General features: G+C 37.8%; 5 protein-coding genes across 5 annotated transcripts in view; 1 reads left to right on the plus strand and 4 right to left on the minus strand.

Moving 5' to 3' along the window:
• LOC101309044 overlaps positions 1–405 on the minus strand; it is a 5403-nt gene extending 4998 nt beyond the window's left edge. Inside the window, exon 1 of the mRNA XM_004296186.1 lies at positions 7–405. Coding sequence (XP_004296234.1) covers positions 7–405 — 399 coding nt within the window. The remainder of the gene's footprint in view (positions 1–6) is intronic.
• A 7652-nt stretch (positions 406–8057) lies between these two features.
• LOC101309339 (DNA replication complex GINS protein SLD5-like) lies at positions 8058–10235 on the plus strand. The gene is made up of 6 exons (XM_004296187.1): positions 8058–8319; positions 8626–8736; positions 8973–9052; positions 9134–9267; positions 9936–10035; positions 10121–10235. Exons 2-6 carry the CDS (start codon positions 8677–8679, stop codon positions 10233–10235), a joined length of 489 nt encoding a protein of 162 aa, XP_004296235.1. The 5' UTR covers positions 8058–8319; positions 8626–8676.
• A 669-nt stretch (positions 10236–10904) lies between these two features.
• LOC101309627 (B3 domain-containing protein Os11g0197600-like) lies at positions 10905–12812 on the minus strand. Its single transcript, XM_004296188.1, has 5 exons — positions 12657–12812; positions 11686–12019; positions 11536–11589; positions 11285–11373; positions 10905–11138 (listed from the first exon to the last, which is right to left on the minus strand). Exons 1-5 carry the CDS (start codon positions 12810–12812, stop codon positions 10905–10907), a joined length of 867 nt encoding a protein of 288 aa, XP_004296236.1.
• A 1160-nt stretch (positions 12813–13972) lies between these two features.
• On the minus strand, positions 13973–15238 carry LOC101303101. Its single transcript, XM_004295017.1, has 4 exons — positions 15020–15238; positions 14866–14947; positions 14638–14754; positions 13973–14230 (listed from the first exon to the last, which is right to left on the minus strand). The coding sequence occupies exons 1-4, from the start codon at positions 15139–15141 to the stop codon at positions 14180–14182; spliced, it is 372 nt and encodes a 123-aa protein (XP_004295065.1). The 5' UTR covers positions 15142–15238; the 3' UTR covers positions 13973–14179.
• A 1409-nt stretch (positions 15239–16647) lies between these two features.
• Positions 16648–17502, minus strand: LOC101303402 (calmodulin-like). The gene has a single exon (XM_004295018.1). The coding sequence runs from the start codon at positions 17434–17436 to the stop codon at positions 16975–16977; it is 462 nt and encodes a 153-aa protein (XP_004295066.1). The 5' UTR covers positions 17437–17502; the 3' UTR covers positions 16648–16974.
• Between the last annotated feature and the right edge of the window lie 3646 nt (positions 17503–21148).

Consider the following 21148-nt stretch of genomic DNA (forward strand, 5'->3'; position numbering starts at 1 on the left):
GGTTACCACATGATTGGATATGTCATCCAAATCAGTTAGAAGTGAACGACCATCATGAAGATAATTTATAGTAGCTCTAGCTGTCTTGTTTCTAGCATATGCATGAAAGAAAGCTGTGCATTTGTCCCCATCTGTTAGCCATTTGACCTTAGCTTTGTCCCGCCAAAAAGCTTCTTGACGCCGGGTTGCTTCAAGCACAGCCGTTTTTGCCTCGACTTCAGCCGAGAAAAGTTGTTCATTGTACCCATTGGAAGAAATAGTGTATTGAATATTAGCTAGCTTACCACGAGCTTCTTCCAGTTGTCTATGAACATTCCCAAAGACGTTGAGGTTCCGGTCCTTAAGGCAAAGCTTCAAAGCTTTAAGTTTTTGCAGAGTGATATGCATTGGGCAACCAACCGGCATCGTGCTTCTCCAACAATTTGCAACAAGGTCCTGAAAAGAAGAATGAAGAAGCCACATTGATTGAAACTTGAAAGGCTTCGGTCCCCCAATACAAGATTTTTTAGCCGAGAACAAAAGAGCATTATGATCTGAAACCACTCGGGAATAGCAATACAACTTGACTCTTGCCATGAACCATTCCAGCAAGTATCACATAATGCGCGATCAAGGCGACGTTCAATATGATTGCTCCCACGACCTCTAGCCCAAGTATAGAATGCCCCTGTAGTATCCATATGAGCGAAATTGCAAAGTTCTGTGACACTTCTAAAATCCTCACAAGATGAACGAATAGGCAGCTGCCCACCCATGCACTCATGTGCACCCAAAACTGAGTTGAAATCCCTAATTGCCATCCATGCAACTAGAGTACTCTGCCGAAGTTGCAATAATTCGGACCAAAGACTTTTACGTTTCCGAGCTGTTGTAGCCGTAAAAATAAAAGAGAGTTGAGATGTCACCCCTTCCATATCAAGCTGGATGGTAATCTGTTGCTCAGACAAAAGAATTATTAAAGCAACTATATGTGGTGCCCCCAGGAGCCACATATTGGGAATAAGAGAACCTCTTTCATTCATAGAAATAAGGCGCAAATTCAAAGAAACCCAATAAGAAGAGGGAATTATATCAAAGGAAATCATCGGTTCTGAAATACATACCAAATCTGGATGATACTGACGACAAATATTTGAAAGTTCATTACAGGAATCAGAGTTACCAATTCCCCTTATATTCCAAGAAAGGAGCTTCATTGGAGTTTTTGGGGCTTTTGACGAACCCGGGAGGGGTAAGGAGTACTCCTGGTGCTAGAAGTCACAGCCATTTTCTGTTTTGCTTAAGCTTTTTGTTGTGACTTTGTCAAGACAGGAATAAAACCGTCGAGGTCTTCCCCATTAACATGTCGTGCCACTGCATCCACCTCTACGCCTGCCCTCAAATCTTGTGAGCCAAAACCCGGAGGCGGGTTTGTAAGAACATTAGTATCACAATCTTCATTCGTATTGTCCTTCCAAGATCGACTTGGAGTATTTTTGTCCACATCATAACCATCAAAACAATCATCAGAGTCCACATCTTCTACCACTCCATCAGTGGAGTTGTCATTTTCTATCATCACCTGATCAGCAATACGCTCAATGCACTCAGAAGCTGCACCTTCCACAACATTATTCACAAAAGCTACAATTGCAAGATCCTCCACGGTATGGAATGACTCTCCAGTATGAACCTCATGACTATTAGATATGCTTTTCTCCACATTGGAGTTAAGTTGTGCAGCCACTGGAGATTGTACATGGTCAAGGACCCGCTGCCCATTGTGATCAAAAACATTGATCAACTGTTGTTAAGAATGAGATATTAACTATAGAAAATAATGCAGGAACTAATACTGATAACAATGTTGTTGGAGTTAAGAGAGTTTTATTCAATAATAGTCTGCAAACCTTTGGCATCGAAGATTAAGCCATATATCAAAAAATAGACTTAAAACACTTGAGAAACTTAATGTATTGCCTGCTCTGTGTTATGATGATTTGAATGATTGTGTTGAATGTTTTAAAGGAAAGTTGACGAAAACCAGAAAACTTACAGCAACAAGATGTCATAAGGTTTTGGAACTTATACATACTGATATCTGTGGACCTTTTAAGCATAAGACCATATGTGGGAATTTTTATTTCATTACATCCATAGATGATTACTCAAGGTACTGCTACATTTACTTACTTTCAGAAAAATCTCAAGCATTGCAGGCATTCAAAATTTATAAAACTGAAGTTGAATTGCAATTAGAGATGAAAATTAAGTGTGTAAGATCTGATAGAGGGGGTGAGTTTTATGGGAGGCATACTAATGTAGGCTAGCAAAAGGGACCATTTGCAATATTTCTGCAAGAACATGGCATAAAGGCACAGTATAGCACCCCATATAATCCATCCCAAAACGGTGTAGCAGAAAGAAAGAATAGAACCTTGCTTAATTTGGTTAGATCTATGATGTGTACTTCAGGCTTACCTATATTTTTGTGAAACCTCAAACTAAAATAAAAAATTATTATTACATTATTTTTGGATTGCTGCTTTGTCTTATTTGAAATGCTGATTCACCTACTTGCTAGCTTATGCTTAACACATGACTACATGCAGCCAATCACAAGTGAAAGTCTGAAAACCTCAATCAAACTTGTGGATTGCATTTACCTGTTGAGTGAGCAGCTTAAACTTGGGCATCAAGTTTAACAACAACTACTGGCACTTGAAGATAAACTTCAAGTGTTTTTACATTAATAGGTGGCAGCAAATTAACAGTTAGAATGATAAATGTCTAACTAAGATAGGCTAGGGAAGCTACAGGTGGTTGATTACTTTTCCTACTATAAATAGAGGTATTCACCTGAGGAAATAAAAAAAAGTAGAGTTCAGAAACATAGAGAAAAGTTAGAAGAAGAAAGAAACTAATGGAGGTCTGAAGCAAAGTACTAGCTAGTATCTAATAGTGAAATTTCAGTTTTGGTAAAACAGGTTTGAGGTAGGGGAAGTTATAGGGAATCTCTCTGTTTTATAATCTTGTTATCTTGCTTTGGAATTGTACATGTTGTTTGTTAAAGATGGTTATTATGTTTAGCTCAACATCATATTATTATTTGATCCTATGTTGAATGAATAAAGTTATGGGGTTGAGTCTATCAGTTGAAAGGGACCAGCTATGTCAGCCTTTTGTATACAAACAGGAAGAGAAGCCCTTTCAATTTCAAATTGATAAAATGATCTCTATTATGGCAAGAAGACACTGGTGACCAAGGATAGTGCAAGAGTACCAATTTGAAAACTTAATCTATATATGTGCATACACTATTTGTTTATTGAAATGACATGAGATTTGCTCTACTGAGTTTATGGCTCACCCCTTTATGAATTTGTGCAAATGTTACTCTTTGAGGGATAAAAACTTAATACCTAGAAGGGATGAAGTCTAGGAGGAGTAAACTATGGCTTGCTGTTTTGTTTTAAATTTCTATTTGTGTAATAAAGCTTAGTTTATAAGCTTTCTTTCCTATTTGCTGTAAGAACAATATTTATGAAATAAAGTTTACTCCTTCATTAAGTCACCTCTGATTCAAGGGTTCTTATATAACTTTTACTTGTCCAAGGTTTTCTTATCCTTGATAAGTTGAAGTTATTCACATCTTTACTCAGAAAAGAACCATATTTTCTTAAAATATCTGAGTTGGGGTGTGACAATTTTTGTGGGGTGAAGCACTTAAGACTGCAAATTATCTTTGCAATATTCACCCTCAAAAGCTGTAGAAAAGACACCATTTGAGTTATGGTGTGGTAGGCAGCCTAGTTTGCATCACTGCCATGTGTGGGGATGTAAAGCTGAGGCAAAATTCCTGATGAGTTAACTGAAAAATTAGGTCCTAAAACTGTTAGCTGTAATTTTATTGGTTACTGTGAAAAATCTAAAGGCTACAGGTTTTATACACCTCATAGCTCGACAAGAATTATGGAAACCAGTAGTGCAAAATTTCTGGATAAAGCATATAGTAATTCGAATTTTGAGGATTTATCCTTAGAGTTTGATGAAATTGTTGAGAATGAGGATTTAGTAAACACTTTACCTTTAGTTTCGGACACAGTAATGACTGAAGCATTCATTCAAAATCAAAATAACAATAATGCAGGAGCTGTAGCTCCTGAGCCTGACATTAATAATGCAGAAGAAATCTTAGAGCCTCAAGTAAATCCGGACCAAGCCCAACCTCAAAATTTAGAACCTCAGGATTTAGTACAACCTCCATTAAGAAGATCAGACAGACCAAGAAAACCTGTTTATGGTGAAAACAGTGACTACTATGTTTATCTGCAAGAACAGGATGTACTCGCAGAAGATGATGATCCATTAAGTTTTAAGGAAGCTCAAAATTCAAATGAGATAGAAAAATGGAACGTAGCTATGCAGGAAGAACTAGACTCTATGTCTAAGAACCAAGTTTGGGATTTAGTGAAACCAGACCCTAACCATAAAGCAATTGGTTGTAAGTGGGTTTAGAAGACAAAAAGAGATGCAAATGGTAATGTAGAAAGACACAAAGCTAGGTTGGTAGCTAAGGGTTTTACACAGCAAGAAGGCATAGATTATAATGAAACTTTTTCTCTTGTATCCACTAAAGATTCATTTAGAATTATAATGGCACTTGTGGCACATTATGATATGGAACTTCATCAAATGGATGTTAAAACTGCGTTTTTAAATGGAGAATTAGAAGAATTTATCTATATGAAGCAACCTGAGGGTTTTGTGAAACCAGGAAAGGAAGATCATGTATGCAGACTTAAGAAATCAATCTATGGTTTAAAACAGGCCTCAAGACAATGGTACAAAAAGTTCGATTCAGTTGTGACCTCTTTTGGCTTTACAGAAAACATAGTTGATGAATGTGTATACATTAAGAATACAAAGCATGGATTTATTTTCTTGATATTGTATGTCAATTATATTCTTTTAGCTAGTAGCAGTGTCAAATTGCTGAATGAAACAAAGTCTTTTCTTTCCAGTAACTTTGATATGAAAGACTTAGGTGAGGCTTCTTTTGTTTTGGGAATTGAAATTAAGAGGGATAGAAAACTGGGGGTTTTAGGCTTATCTCAGCAAAACTATATTCATAAAGTTTTGAAGACATTTCATATGGAAACTTGTAACACAAGTGATGCCCCTCTGTCAAAAGGTGACAAAATGTCCAAAATTTCTAAAAATGGGGGGAAGATGACTCCTATGGAAAGCAAACCATATGCACAACTCGTTGGTAGCCTTATGTATGCACAGGTTTGCACTAGAGCAGACTAAGCATTTTTAGTAGGAATTTTGTCCAGGTTTCAATCTACACCTACTCAAGAACATTGGGTTGCAGGGAAAAAGGTTCTTAGATATTTGCAGAAGACTAAATCTCACATGTTGGTCTATAGAAAAGTTGATAAGCTTGAATTATTAGGTTATATAGATTCAGATTTTTCTGGTAATTTTCCAAATTCGAATAAGTCCACCTCAGGTTATGTATTTATGCTAGCTGGAGGTGCTGTAGCTTGGAAAACTGAAAAACAAAAGTTAATTTCGACATCCACAATGCAGGCTGAGTTTATTGCTGTATATGAAGGAGTCTATCAAGGACTTTGGATTAGAAATTTCTTGCTTTATACTAAAGTGTTGAGCCATATTGTTTCAGATGCAATGAAAATTTATTGTGACAATGAGGCTGCAGTGTTTTTCAGTAAGAACAGTAAAAGGTCTAATAATTCTAAGCATATCTGTTTGAAGTACTACAGTGTTAGACAAAGAGTGAAGTTTGGTGAGATTGAAGTTTTAGATATAGGCACTGAGTCTCAGTTAGCTGATCCGTTTACAAAAGCTCTTTCTATTTCGAGTTTTCAGAAGCATGTTGAGAATATGAGAATTCTTCCAAACTTAAGTTCTTGAGTTCAGTGGGAGTTTGCAGTAGCTCATCTTGGTTTACAGTTTTTATTTTTATAGTGATTTGTATTAGGGTGTTTTTTCCAGCTGTAATTTCAATTCACACAAGCTCTTGTAATTCATTTTTCAGTGATCAATAAAGTCTCGAGGTATTTTCAGATACTGTTGTTTATTTTTGAAATTTAGTTGTGTGTTGTGACTGGACTAGTTGATAATTTATACATATATATAACATAATGTCATTTCAGTAAGCAATTACTATTTTTAGTCCAGTATTTTGGTATTTTGCTGCTATAGGATTTTATGAAGTTTTGAAATCATTAAGTTTTTGGACTGTGAGTTTGACATCTCAGGGAGATATACAAGTCAAAAATTCTCACCCTATCACTCATGAGCTTATGTGAGTGCAGTGTTTGTTGTATGTGATCTCTAGCCATGTTGATTATTTTTATCTTCTATGGTTCTTGGTTCTGCAGCAGATGCTGCATATTGACAAAGCTGAATGAACTATAAGTTTTCTTTTGCTTCAGCGCGCTCTTTAGTTGTTGTTTTTACATTGAAATGTTCATTGATTAGTTTGCAGATAGTGTTAGTCCAAGTGGGAGATTGTTGGAACTGATTTGGACTTAAACACATCTGTCAAACATTATGGTCAGTTTCATATTGAACATGGATTGAATAACAAGAAGCTTAAATCTTTAACTCAGTTTCAGAGAAGTAATCCAAGTTGTATATCAGTTGGATTACATAGAGGTTCATTGCATTTAACCTAAATGCAATTCGAATTAGTATTGTGATAGGATTATGCCTATGCAGTTGTTAACATTGAGTACAATAAGGATTTGGTTATGGAATTGAATCCGGTTTTGTGATCACTATATAAAGGAGACTAAGTCCCTGTGTTCTTTATCGTTTGGCATTGAGTTTTGGCATTCCCATAGTGCTGCTTGATACAGAGACACAGAAGACCTGCATCCATCTCTTGTTCGTGTGTGCAGCCAATACAGAAGTTCATCACAATGGTGTCATCATTGCAGATAGCAGTCAAGGCAGATAGGATAACTTAAGTATACATAATGTATTGAAGTGTTCTTAAATATATGCATGCATGTGTGTTTGTCTCTTTATGGAATAAGTTCCAAACTTGAGTTTTAGATGGCTTTAATAGGATTCTGAAAACCATCTAACAATGGTCAACAAGAGAACTCAAACCAGGCGAGTCCAAACCATCCCGAGTCCCTCGCAGCAGCAAGGAGGAAACCACAGTGGCAGCTCTTTGCTGACCATAGCAGATCGGCGCGTCGCCATGATGGCCGGACCAATTAACCAAACAAACGATCAGACCAAATCCAATGCTCAGTAAAAGCTCCCATACCAGTTTCAAACAGAGAGAGCCCAACAACCAGATCTCCAGGTGCAAATTCAGATAATCGATCCCTCAAACAAGATATTAGATATCAGATACTACTTTGTAGGCGGCATTGTCGACCAAAAAGCAGCTCTATAGAGCTGCGCGCTCAGAGCCCAGTGCATGATAATCATCTAATCATCTATACACCATCACCACTTTAAACCCACATACACGTACTAATCTATCTGCGCTTTAAATTCAAAACAGTAATACAAAAAGAAAACAAAGAATTTGAGTAAGGGATGCTTATAGTTGTCATCAACAGGATGATCAAATGGTAACAATCCTAACATTCATTCCCTCCAAGACTACCTTTATAATCCTGCCTTCTCTTTTCATATCTAATATCTTGTTTCTGAGTTTCTCACACCAACTAGCTAGCTTCCCTAAAGTCGCAGATATAAAGCTATGCGATGATTAAAATGTTTTAGTTGGGTTTTAATTTGTATCCATCTACCACACATCCTCTCGTATAAAGCAAGTTCAGTCTTGAAACTTATTATACATGCATGGATGTAACTTAGCTTTTCCTCTTCTCCATTTATCTCCAAAAACCATATCTTGAAAGTGCTTTTACAAAGATCATTATGAAAAGCTGAAAGTATATAGGTCCTCGATCATACAAAACCATATCTTAGAAGTATATTTAACTTTTAGCGCCAATTCTATTCTACTCTTCCCGCTCAACCTGTTTTTTTGATAATGAATTACTTCATTAGGGACAAGGCCAAAGGGAAAACCCAGCGATGAGGCCCAAGAATTAAAACGGAGAGAACCTAAAACAGGAAAAGCGGACTGTTTTAGCGAAGAAAGGAGATGAAATTGGTAATCGGATCAGATGGACGGGAGAGACAGAGGAGAAGGGTCAACGGTGGAGTACGAGACGTTGATTCTGACGACGGACGTGGAGCTTCTGAAGAGGGCATGGCGGCACGAGAAGGCGTCGCCGGAGATTTTGAAATTCGAGACTGATTTGATTGCCAGGCGAATTGGTGGTGAGTTGAGTTTCCCTCAACTTTGAAAATGTTAAAGAAGCACTAGTTTTGTTGCTTGGTTTTTGAAAATTCAATCTTGGTTTGGAATTTATGATACAAATCGAATATTGGGTCTCAGTTAGGTTGCACTTATTGTGGGTGAATTGCTGTGACAAATTTTATGGTAGCTTAAGTAAAAAGTTGGTGTCTTTTTAGTTATGGATGTGAATTAGGTTGAATTGGAATTGGGTACACAAGTAGATTAATTTTTGTGTATTCTTTGTGGGAGTGATATTGTTTGATCCCAATTGGGTGTGTCATTTACAGGAAGAAAATGTAGTGCAAGATGCTCAATCTGGTATTGATCCACTCTACCAGATGGATTTGGACAGGACTCAGTTCTTGTTGAGATCTTATCTTCGAATTCGGCTGCAGAAGGTGGGGCTGTCTGCTCTCTTGTTGTGTTTCCGTGTGTTTCTCATTTTGCATTTCAAAGCAAGTCTTCATTTTTTGCGTGTGCTTGATAATCATTTGCTAAAAACAAAGTCGTTTTGACAATTCTGGCTTGCATGGTTATAAGCAGTAGTAATCGCATAAATGCTGCGGAAACATCTTGTACAGGTTTAGATGTTAGTCTTTCTTGTTATTTACTTTCGAGTGACTTTCTTTTACAGATTGAGAAATACATCTTTCACATCTTAGCTGCTGCTGAACTCTACAACCGTCTCTCTAAACAGAAGGCGTTTGCAAAAATGTGAGGACTCTTGCTGCTTTATTAGTTTGTATTCTTTTGGTGAAAGCTTATCATTGTGGTATGGTGTTTCTTTGGTAATAGGTGTCTTGTTGATTTGGAGAAGCATCTTGAAGAGAGTGTTCTGTCAAAATTGGGTAATAACTACCAGTCTATATTCCAGCAATCCATGATCAGTGAAGAGAATGACATGGGTACTCACAATATCTTCTTTCCAGGTTTCATGCATCTTTGTGTTTTCTGTTATGCATGTGTGTGTGTGATTTGGTATCTATCAGCTTCATTTTCTATAGATATTGCGGCCAGTGCTTTAGTCAATGCTTAGATTCTTTTTGCTCTTTTCTTAGACTCTACTTTATACACTTAGATTTATGATCAGTTCAGGATATCCATGTTACTTCAGATCCAACTTATTTGGTAACTATTATAATCAAATTGGTGGTGGACATTGTGCCGAGGAAAAATCTGGCACAATTGATACTGTTGCATTAGCTTGAGTGAGAGGGAAACCAGTTACAAACTACTGCATGGGACAAGATATATGCAGTAAAGCCTTCTTTCTACCTATTCATCCATCCAACCATACCTAGACTGATCTTATTTCAATGCTTTTGGTTTGCATTTCCTAACTTTATCAGAGGAACATTGCATGAGTCGTTTGAAATCTTTGTATGCCCAACTCATGTGAGAACACTGAGTTTATATTCTGTTGGCATCTGGAATAGATAGTCTTTTCTTTAAAGTCAGTTACAGTGCTGAACTACCACCATACACCTCATCGCAGAATTGATATGCCTTTTTCTGTAAAGCATATAGTTGAAACTCTTACGGATTCGGCTTCTGAATTTTGATACATGATACATTATCCTTTATCTTTGGCTTACAGTGGCAAAACTTCAATTAGACATGTTTGTTGTATGCAAAACAAATCACTATCTTGGACATATCCAGCCTGAGGACAATGAAGATGAACCATCAGATAACAGGCGAGTGATGGATCATAAACTTATACTTCTATCGGAAGCGCTGTTTCTTTTCTTGCACTTACTGGTTTCAATGTCCATGTGACAGGGCGAATCAGAGACCTTTGGAGGAGCCTTTCGAAATGGAGCCTGATGTTTTATGCTTTGTGCGTTATAAAGCAGTAAAGAGATTTGTAGAGGAAGGGAGGATTGATTTATTCTGAGCACCTTAAGGGGTATAGAGCTCTGTGCCCTCCCCCTTATGGCAGCATCTCCAGTTTTCCTCCTTATTGCTTTACAATTTGTTCTGAAACTAGCGATTTGTAATCCATGGAAGTGAGCTGTTGAGCAACATTCTTGTTCTTGCATTTAACGATTAGAATGTTGAAATCTTTCAAAATATAATGCCATGGCCTGTATTCCATTTGTAGTAGTTAATGATTCATACTGGATTTGCTAGTTTGATAAAATAATGGTTAATCAGGCATGTATTGCACCAATAGTGTTCACATGCCAAGGAAATCAATGCCAATCACCGTTGGATGTAAATCTAAGGGTGAGACAATTGAAGCCCTCAATACTTCATTATATGCAGTTTTTGTTTTTACATGTTTTGAAGATGCATCCATATAAATAATGGTGAGCTAGTTAATATTCAACTATTGATACGCATAACACATACTCCTCAATACAACACTTCTTAAAGCCAGTACTATACTACTGGCATGTCTCAGTCAAATGAGAAAGAAATCCTTAATGCGATAAATGCATACTCCTCAATACAGTACTTCTTAAAGCCATTACTACACCACTGGCATATCTCAGTCAGATGAGAAAGAAATCCTTAGCTTACGGCTTAAAGTACCAATCTTTCCACAGTAGCTTAAAGATAATCAGTTTCGGAAAATGTGAACCTTCATGGTGTTTTCTTTGACAAGCTCAAAGATGCACATATCACCAACCTGGAGTTGGTTATCATTTCTAAAGGAAGACCACCCTCCAGACAACATCATTGTATCAGCGCAAGTATAAAGCGTCACTGTGAATTTTCCCTTTGAAGTCGTCAGGAAAATTTTATCAAAATTTCTTGAAGGAACCATCTCCTTATAGAAGCGTGTGGGGATTGCCTGCATCATTGACAACCAATGAGAGAGAGAGAGAGAGAGAGAGAGAGAGAGAGAGAGCCAAAAAGTTTCTATTTGCAGCTTAAGGTTTATAGTTGATATTAAAGAAAATCATAAAGAATAGAAGAGGCTTGATAAATGTTACTTACCACCATCCTCGATTTTTTAAGAACTTTTGTAAAATAGGGAAATTTGGATCTGAAAGCTGCAGCAGCTGCAAGTCTTGGAAGGTGTTCACCTGCAGTTTTAGGTACACAATAAAGCATAGAAGAGATGAGTTATGGGTTCCAGTAGTAATATGTTTTTAAACAACTTCTTAAATCCAACAACTTAAGCTATGTAGCTAACTGGCCAATTATGTTAATGAACCCAACAATGTTGTAATGCCTAAATTAAATACCTTCGGATTTAAGCCCCTTAGCAGCTTCCGCAGACAACTCATATCGATGATTACCTGCAACTTCACATACACACATACATTAGCAGAGACATGATTTAATCCAACTAGTAATATGTTAATAACAACATCACGTTACACTAGAGTTATTACCTGTTGGTGGTCTTGCCAAAGGCCTTTCAGAACTGTCTGGAAAGGTGGATGCTTCACTTGTTCTGAGGTTGGCGATATTCACTCTTTCGACACAGTTCTTGTCAAAAATATTAATTGTGAAATGCATGTGTTTGTCATACCTAAACACTAAGAACTCAGAATCACCTAGGGAGTTATCTCTTAGAAACTCCTGCCAGCCATCCTTCAAGTATATGTCCCTTCCTGTTTTACTTACTATAACAGTCCAGGAAGATTCTGATGACTTCTCCAATTTCAAGATTGCCCTCGTAGTGAGTTCATGTGATACATGCTTCCGAAACGCAGGTGGGATTCTCTTCAAGATGCAAGTACAGAGGAAAAGAGTAAAACTTCAGTATACAAATATCATGAGTTAACAGCCAAGTATTACCTAAAGTATCTCATAACCATGTGGTTCATGATCACCAAAAAGATAAAGAAGTCACTTCCATCATCAATAAATAAAACCCCAAAAAAATTTTAAAAAATAAATATAGCCTGATTTTGTTTCGATTTCTATCATTTCTATCATTTCACCCCATATTTCTTTATATTCATACAGACGGTATGCTGCACATTTTACTGAAAAATTAAATGCTAAGTACCTCCATGACATGCTAGAAACTAAGTATGCTTACAACATCAAGAATAGGAAACAACAAAAACTTCGATATTAAACAAGAGAAAATCCCTCTTAAGCAATGTATTTTTCACCCATAAAACAGTAGCAAAATCTTGTACTTGGCCTCAGCTCCAGTTAATTTGTAGGGATCCCTGATATTGTGTCCTAGATCCTAATCAGATATGTTTTTGCACAGCCCCAAAACAGAGAGACCATGACACACAGACACAGACATATTCGTACATAAATGATCTGGTGATATCAAAACAGCAATAATATTCAGAGCAAAATTCATGAAATCGAAGAGATGGTAGGGATTGAAATTACTTACTAGATGCTTAGTGTTGAATCCAGGCTTTATGATCTTGAAGAAGGTAGGCCCATTCTCCTCCTCCTCAACACCACCAACATGAAATGAAAGGGATGTGGATGCTCTTCTCACCGTTGCTTTGTTTTTGTTTTTGTTTCTGTTAGTGATTCTCGGCATTGTTTCTTCCAACTAGCAGCTAGTGCTTCTCTATCTTGGCGGCAATTTCAAGCCAAACCGAATCTTAAATCCTAATCAAATTCGAATTCAAAACAGCAACACTGCATAACACAAACACAATTTCAGCACAGAGCACTTAACTTCAGAAAATCACCATAACTTATCTACCTTATCAAACAACACCAAATTTTCAAGATCAAGAGTAATCATATGGAAGAACAAGAGTACAAAGTTTCAAGTCAAACGGAGTCCTAAGTCCTGACAAAAATTGAACCCCAAAACAGCTCAGACAATTTACTGAACAGAAACTAATCTTTCTATTCTCTCTTTTCTAACCCAAAAGCTTCAGATCCTAAGCAATTTCCAGTCTGCAAAGGACATACCTCAAGTCTAGAAGACTTCAATCTATTGTCTATAAGCATAAATTCAAAAGTCCTAAGACAAACTAATTTGTAACCACCCTACCTGAAAAATTGCAGCTTCAGCTATCTCTAAGACGGATCAAGACCTATGAAACGTCCTTCCTTTCTTCTTTCTTCCTCCCAGCCAAAGCACTCCCAGCCAGTTCCTTGCTAAAGTAGCTATAAAGAAATGGCTCAAAGACTTAAACTTTCACTCAACTGTATGCACACTGCACAAAGTAAAGAGGAAGCAATACACAATATAGAGGCCAACTACTACTCACATTGGCCATCTCAGCGGTCAAGATTGCATCAATTCCAGAGCAGGAGGCAATGAATGTTGCAGCAGCATGACTCCATTTTCAGCAGAACAAGCTCTTCAGAGATATCACAAAAGTAGTAAAAAGCAATTAAAGAAGCAAGCTCAGCTCATGACCATCGTCAGAGTGATACTGCTTCTGTAATGAAGGCATTTAAGAACCCCCAGATTGGTCCTTGGAGGAAAGAGTAAAGACTAAAGCTAGGTTCAAACTGCCACTACTCCCAAGAGGAGGAGATGATGGATTTTAGTTACGTTTAGTCTCTTGAAAGTATATTGCCCACACTGTTATGAGATGATGCCTCTTTGACGTCAGTCACGTTACTATCCTAAATTTAATTGCTCATTCTACTATGAAATGTAGATGACAACTTCGTTTTCACATACTACAGATGGATTAAATTGTATGCAGTGTGATAAAATAGAAGACCACAACAATTAAAGTTGTATCAAAGTCTCCTTAATCTGAAACGAAGGGAAACCCCTTGTTTAGCAATACACTCATTCAACAATAGGTATACTGAGCACAATCAAGTGTATACAAAATATATTAAAGGAAGTCTGTACATCAGTTATTCATCTGCTAGTTCATAGAGAACGTTGTCACAAGATCTCCTGCTCATCTTCTGGAAAAACAAATTACCCTTCTAGCCACTTCCATCAAGTTGTCCAAGAGACAGAAGATGTGCCATGTACTGCTGCAAACATGTCAGTAAAACGCACAAGTTAAAGAGCAACTTATGAGCAAACTCCTTTCTAATGGACCTAGGAGAATGTTTAATTCTAAACTCCATGTTACTTTCAGAGTAATCTTTGAGGAATTGACATAATTCACTTGACAAAAATCGTCAGTATTGTTGGGGGAAGAATCATATAAAGGGTCCAGAACAATAGAATACTTAAACGAAGAACACACAAAGTTGTAACCATATGAATGCTTTAACCAATTTGTTCATGAATCATGAGAGGTAACACTTCTGAAATGCTGAGGCAGATAGTTACATACTTACATATATATGACCATGAATTCAAGATAACAAATGTCATTATCCAAATCATTCAACTGAAAAACTGGACGATAATCAAGTAGAACTAAGTAACTTACAGCATGGTAAGCATAAGGCCCTTTGCCTTGGCGCTCAAAGTGTTTAGCCATGATGCAGTACTCAATAGGACCCCATTCTTCAGTTTCAAAACAATTACCAAGTGCTGCTTTATACAACTGGAAACAAAACCAAACATTCAAGTATCAAATCCAACACTAACCCAATACCAACCAAAATCAAACACATCCAAACCCAAAAGCCAAAAAAATCACAGTTACTCTACAGACCTTAGCTTGGTCAGTCAAGAGCTCAGTTCCAGCCGGGTAAGACGCATAGAATTGGTCACCTCTGGAGAACCCAGCTCTAGTTCTGCAAAACCCAGATGGAGATTGTTAAGAATTTGTCAGTTCGATACGTGCTGAGGGATTCAGAATGACTTACGTGTTGCTTGTGTAAGCGTAGCTCAAGACCGCAGTGAAGCAGTAGAAGCCAGTATATGACACGATTCTCCGGAACTTCTGAATCTTTAGAATGTCGAGGAAGCCATTGTAGAGCCGCATCATTGTTGCGGATTACGAAATTTTGGAAACTGAAAGCAAAAGCCGGTGAATTTGAACAGCGGTGAGCCGCTACCTGGGTTTCGTATAATGGGGTGCCGACGAATTTTCATCGTTCCTTGTATGTATATTTTCCTTGGGAGACATTTACGGTTTTACCTACCAATATTTGTCGGTAGATTGGTTAAAAACTGAAATGGATATGGATTTCGTGGTACGTTTACACTTGCATATTTTTCTGTTATCACCGACATATATGATATATGTATGTATGAGAATGATTTAGTGCATTTAATACATGAATAACCCTTTCATTTGATAAATAGGGAGGACATGGGTTTAGAATCATTCCATTTCCGATTACTTTTCTCTTCATTTCACTCGTATCTAATTTTTGACTTCTTCCATTTGTGTTGCATCTGATTCATAATTTTTTCATTTTTCAAATAAGTCAATGTTTTAGAAAGACATAAAGACTCTTAAACTTGAGCAATTAGAAGAATCTTTTAGTTTCAAAGTAGCCTCTTAGACGACAATTATAACATATGTTTCTCAAATTTTAGAGCAAATTAGACGACTTCAGACGATGATTGACGAATTTTGTCTTTAAAACATAAGAATGACGTAAATTCTCAAACAGCTTGCAACTGTGATATATAGCATTAAAATCTTCGTTCAAGTCTGACTGGTACAGAGATAGAGAGCCAAAATTAGTTTGACCAGTTTTTGCTTTCTATATCTGGTCCTCCATTTCCATTTCTAGTTTTCGCTTTCCTGTTGTTTTTCCCTTTCGATTATCCCATTTCTTGGACCTGTACTGTTTACTTAAATTGTATCAAATATATCTAAAATAATAAGCTGTATGTCGATAAAAACAATCGGTAGGGAAATGTAGTTTATTTGGGTTGTAGAGGCACCTTTAATACATTTATTTGGAGGAACAAGTGACAGCTGCTTCTTTGGTAGTCATTTATCAGACAAGTATATTTGGATTATAGCTTACCATCTAAATTTCTGATCACTATTCAGTTCATATGAATGTCCTAACAGAATTGCTCAATGGCTAAAATGTCTTTTGGAGTTTGATTAGTGTCTTTTGTTCTGTATAAGGTGGATTTGACAATTTAAGCACGTCTCATCAAATTAACTAGATCTTTATGTTGTGCAAAACTTCATCAAAAATACAAACTTATATTCGCATCATTTTCCGATGTGCTCACGGAAAATACCAAACGTCATGTCTACATGTTCATAAACTATCTAATATATTAGTCAATGAAGCATTTTTCCAAGCAACTTCCGGTCTATGATGAAATTTGTTGCGATCGTGCTTTAAACAAGCTCTATGTGTTTTCTAACGACACTTCCTAGTAAAAGCTAAATAAACAACACGCCTCGATTATGCTCGACACTTCAAACTCAATATATCACATCTCCCAATTGATGTCCTATGTTTACAGTAGACAAGAATACCTGGATTGATCTACACCAATGCAATTTCTGAGGTCGAAATTCAAACAAAATCGACGTTCTGCATTTCATGACACAAAATCGAATATGATGAGGTACAAGAAAAATCCCAAAAAGATGCTCTCCATTTTTCTACAATACATGTTTGGAGCCACCCAAGAAGAATTAGCTAACAAACAAAAATTGTAACAAAACCGACCCAGAAATAAAACACAGCCAGAAACTTTGTTTTGTTTTGTTTTTGGAATCAGATTCAGATTCAAACAACAGCAATAATTTTGTTTCCCATTTCACCTCGAAAAATCCTAATAATTTCATCTTACTTCCACAGCTGGAAATCACATGTATTTAACAAAGACTCTACCGACTCTAGCTGGCTTGATCAACGGCCAGGATCTTCAGCAACCCGGCGTAGTCCACGCCTTGAGCTTCATCTCCGCCGCCCAATTTGATCATCCCCGCAATGTCGTCGTCGCTGGCCGGAAACCCGGCCAAGTTCATGTAGCTTTTCAAGTCTTCGTGGCTGAGCTTGCCGTCGCCGTCGCGGTCCATGACCTTGAACACGTCCTCCATGACGCCGGAGGGGTTCTGACAGGCGAGGACGCGCTCGAACTCGTGGTACTCGACGAAGCCGTCGGAGTTGGAGTCGGCAGCGGACATCATGGCGCGGATGAGGCTCTCGTCGGCGCCGGAGGAGGAGAATCCGACGTAGAAGGCGCGGAGGTCGTCCTTGCTGATCTTGCCGTCGCGGTCGGCGTCGAGGATGTCGAATGCGGGGCGGAGGTCGGAGAACGAGGACGAAGATGTCAGGGTCCGGCCGGTGGGACACATTTTTGATGGGAAAACGGAGAAGCGCGAAAAGTAAGGAGGAAGACGTGAATGAGAAAATGAATCGACTATTGTGGAGAGGAGAGGGTTTTCGGGGTATTTATAGAAGTTTTGAGAGAGTTGGGCTTCTCTTGGAATTGTGGAATGGGTGTGTGGCTTGAGGCGCAAGATTTTTAGAGTGGGGCCCGGGGATGTGGGCTGGAGTGTGAGATTGGAGGTTTGATTACGTAGCGAGTGATGTCACGAGGGTTTTGGGATTCTCTGTGTAGGGGACTGGACGACTGGTAGGTATGTCTCTGTCAAAAATTATGGGAGCTATGGTCAAACAAATTAATGTGTGTGCTCCTAGATCTTTTGACAGCTCCGGTCCGAGATATATAATGGGCATGCGTCGGCGGTTTGACCGTCTGACCTGATTAATTGGGTTTGAGTCGGTCTGTTACTGTTATGTTCACCTCGACACTAACTGTAATTTGATATAGGTTAAAATGAAACTGGTCCATCCAGGAACTTAAGGTGTGTGTTTTCGAACGAACAAATATGTATGATTAGTATAGTTTCAAATGAGATAAATTATGTGTTATTTCGCTCTCATTTCACTACTTAATTTAAAGTGTTAGAGGGGATGAAATTAATTTCCAAACAATTTTATAGGGTATATATAGTGACTAGGGTTTTTATTTTTTGAGGGCAAGAGTGAAGATGGCGGTGTCACTAGATCACAATTGTCTTGGTCTCTATTTCAAACCATAACTATATCAGGTGCAGTAGCATTTAGACCACAAAATGACCTTTCGATACCAAACGCAACATGTCTTTGATGCACCACTCTAATGGAATCAATGTTGGATATTTGGGAAATATAGGTCACTGGATTATGACAATTTAAAAGAGTTCATACTTCAAAATATGTTGTAACAACGCTATCTTTCAGATTATATTTAATTTGCCCCTATTACTTGTGTGCAAAGGGGTTAATACAAATTAGTCTTATAGATACAATGAAACCTAGCAATCTTGTTATTGTTGATCGGCGTCTTACACTTACGATGATCAACCAACACTCAATTAAAGGTTTACAAAGGGGTCAAGATTCCTAGAAACTATAACTGCACATGATGAAAAGAAAAAAAAATTAACAAGGCATAATACGAGCCATTTCGGAAAACATAACACTTTTAACCAACTGAAAGCCTACTAGAAGACCAACTGAAAGCCTACTAGAAGAATATCAGGATTCAGAAAGATCATAACGAGGAACACCTAGAAAGCTTTCTTCTTTTGGTTACTAAAGAGCTTGATAAATGTTTACCTTCCAGAAACAAAGGCCTTGTTTGTTTCATGGAACCAAAGATTTGGGAAAGTAAAGTGATTACTTTCCTGTGTTTGGAAGCAAAAGGAAAAAATGCAGGAAAGGAAAGTGCTTCCTTTGTGAAAAGAAACTTGGACGGAAACTGCTTCCTTCCACCCACCCTCGGGATTCTCTTTGCCACCAATGTCCTGCAATTATTGCGAATTCGTTTGACCAAATTGTCCCTGCTAAAACATGTTTTTTTATGACTCCAGTTGAGAAGAACCCCTTCTATATTGGCTCGAGAAGAACTGGAGAACTGAAGCATTTTCCATCTAAAATTCTCTTGATATCATTTTCCTCGCAAAGCAGCTGTCAGGTATGAACCATATACGATTTGTTCTTCTCGCAAATCTTGGTTTTGGTTTTGTTGCATGGGTAATTTATTTAGATTGTTTTCTCTTCTGATAGAGAGAAATTTCGCTTTCGGGAGGTGATGAATGATGAGTTTTTGCTCAATTGATCTGTTATGTGTTGTGTGTTAGTCTGCTTATTTTTCTGGGTCTAAGAATTACAAACGCTGAGAATGGGTATATGACTTTCTCCTTCTCTTTCTCAATTGATCTGATATAATACTTTAACGAAATAGACAATAGATTGATAGAATGATTTCATTGATGCTAGTACTAATTGCAATACATTTGTTTGAAAAGTTGAATCATAAGAAACTTGATGATTATGTAAGCGTATTCAAATTTTTCTATTTGATGGCCCGGTCTGATATATTTTGATCAAACAAACTTTTAGTATATCCATCAGCCTCTATAGAGCTATTAGAGAACTTATTATCTACTAAGGCTGGGCGTTCGGGCCCAAAAACCATAAAAAACCGACCCAAAAGCCCGATCGGGCCTAATCGGTTCGGTCTAAAATCGGAAGAGTTCGGTCCGGGCCACAGACCGACCCAAATACACTCAGTTCGGTTCGGTTTCGGGTTCGAGCTCGGTCGTGAACCGAAAGCTCGTTCAGGCCCGATATACAAAATTTTGCCACGTGTCATAAACTTATTGGTCCATATAATTTTTTATTAAAAAAAAAAAACCCTAAAACTATAAAACTCTCTCTTCTCTCATCTGCGCCTCTCTTATCTGCGCCTCTCTTCTGTTCTCTCTCTCTCTCTCTCTCTCTCTCTCTTCTCTCTCTTCTCCTCTACGCCTCTCTTATCTCTTACAGTTAAACTCTCTTCTTCCTCTCTTCTTGATTTTGTAAGATAACATGGTCGTGCAAGGAGGAAGAAGAAGAACAACGGTGGCTGGAGAAAGGGATGATGAAGAAGAAGCTCTAATTTGCGATTGTTTCGTCGATTGTTTGGCAGATAGGTTTGAGTTGGGTGATCTAAAGTTAGGGTTTCTGAGTTTTTCAGCTTCTGGGTTTGAGTATTCACTCATTTCAGGTATAAACTCAACCTGGGTTTTCTGGGTTTTATTGTGATCGATTACAATTTTGTATGCTAGAAGCCTAGAATTTGAATATGAAATGGTTTGCTATAGTCAAATGGTTTGCTGTAGTCAATTAGGGATTGTCCTTGCTCTAGGCTTGAATTAGATTGTTCTTGATGATGTTAGAAACTCGGGCAGTTTTGTATACAACGTGTTGTGTATTACACTAGCCTAATATTCAATAGCCTTTCTTTCAAGGAGAAGCTGATTTCAGTGGTTTGCAAACCATGGAGCAAGGTGGTTATGCTCTTTTTTTTTAAGGTATAATACACTCACTTAAGGGCACTTAGTATAATATAAATATGATATGTCTGATAGACCTCTCATCTAATGCTCTGTTCTTGTTTTGCAAGTGCTAATGCCCTTCAGACCTTGAGACTGCAAAGAAGTAAAATGAGTAATTCAGTTGTAGAACAGACAAGTGCAAGGTTCTCTAATATCACCTTCTTGGATCTTAGCTACTGTGGTAAAATTGCCAGTCCCGCTCTGAAGGCCATCGGAACAAACTGTAAATCGCTCAGGCCATCAGGACCCCTTCGAACATTCATCGGAGGATGAATATTTCTATGACGACTACTATAACTGGGACTGATATGATCAAAGCTCTTGTTGAGTAGGAAGTCTTGGAACTGGTTAAATATGTTAATGTTTGTGAAGTCCATAATGTAATAGCCTAGTAGTTATTGAAAGTTTGAAATTGTGGCATTATCAATGTTTTATTCATCAAATCCTATTTAGGCCTGAAAAAAGCCCGAAATTTTTTGGGCCCGAAAAAAAGCCCGAAAGCCCGAATCGGGCCGGTCTCAATCGGGTTCATATTTTGAAAAAGCCCGACCCGACCCGACCCGCTATTTTCGGGTTTCGGGTCGGGTTTTCCAAAAACCCAAACCGACCCGACCCGAGCCCAGCACTATTATCTACCATG

Source organism: Fragaria vesca, linkage group LG3 (assembly GCF_000184155.1).
Source record: "Fragaria vesca subsp. vesca linkage group LG3, FraVesHawaii_1.0, whole genome shotgun sequence".
Classification (NCBI taxonomy): Eukaryota; Viridiplantae; Streptophyta; class Magnoliopsida; order Rosales; family Rosaceae; genus Fragaria; species Fragaria vesca.

Excerpts from the sequence above, each read along its gene's own strand:
- LOC101309339 (XM_004296187.1), top strand. The coding sequence starts at position 8,677 with ATGGATTTGGACAGGACTCAGTTCTTGTTGAGATCTTATCTTCGAATT. Across the intron at positions 8,737-8,972 it reads TTCGAATTCGGCTGCAGAAG|ATTGAGAAATACATCTTTCA; the intron begins GTGGGGCTGTCT and ends TTTCTTTTACAG. Across the intron at positions 9,268-9,935 it reads TCACAATATCTTCTTTCCAG|TGGCAAAACTTCAATTAGAC; the intron begins GTTTCATGCATC and ends TTTGGCTTACAG.
- LOC101309627 (XM_004296188.1), bottom strand. The coding sequence starts at position 12,812 with ATGCCGAGAATCACTAACAGAAACAAAAACAAAAACAAAGCAACGGTG. Across the intron at positions 12,020-12,656 it reads GATTCAACACTAAGCATCTA|AGAATCCCACCTGCGTTTCG; the intron begins GTAAGTAATTTC and ends TGCATCTTGAAG. Across the intron at positions 11,590-11,685 it reads TTTGGCAAGACCACCAACAG|GTAATCATCGATATGAGTTG; the intron begins GTAATAACTCTA and ends GTGAAGTTGCAG.
- LOC101303101 (XM_004295017.1), bottom strand. The coding sequence starts at position 15,141 with ATGATGCGGCTCTACAATGGCTTCCTCGACATTCTAAAGATTCAGAAG. Across the intron at positions 14,948-15,019 it reads TACGCTTACACAAGCAACAC|AACTAGAGCTGGGTTCTCCA; the intron begins GTAAGTCATTCT and ends TGGGTTTTGCAG. Across the intron at positions 14,755-14,865 it reads TCTTGACTGACCAAGCTAAG|TTGTATAAAGCAGCACTTGG; the intron begins GTCTGTAGAGTA and ends TTTTGTTTCCAG.
- LOC101303402 (XM_004295018.1), bottom strand. The coding sequence starts at position 17,436 with ATGTGTCCCACCGGCCGGACCCTGACATCTTCGTCCTCGTTCTCCGAC.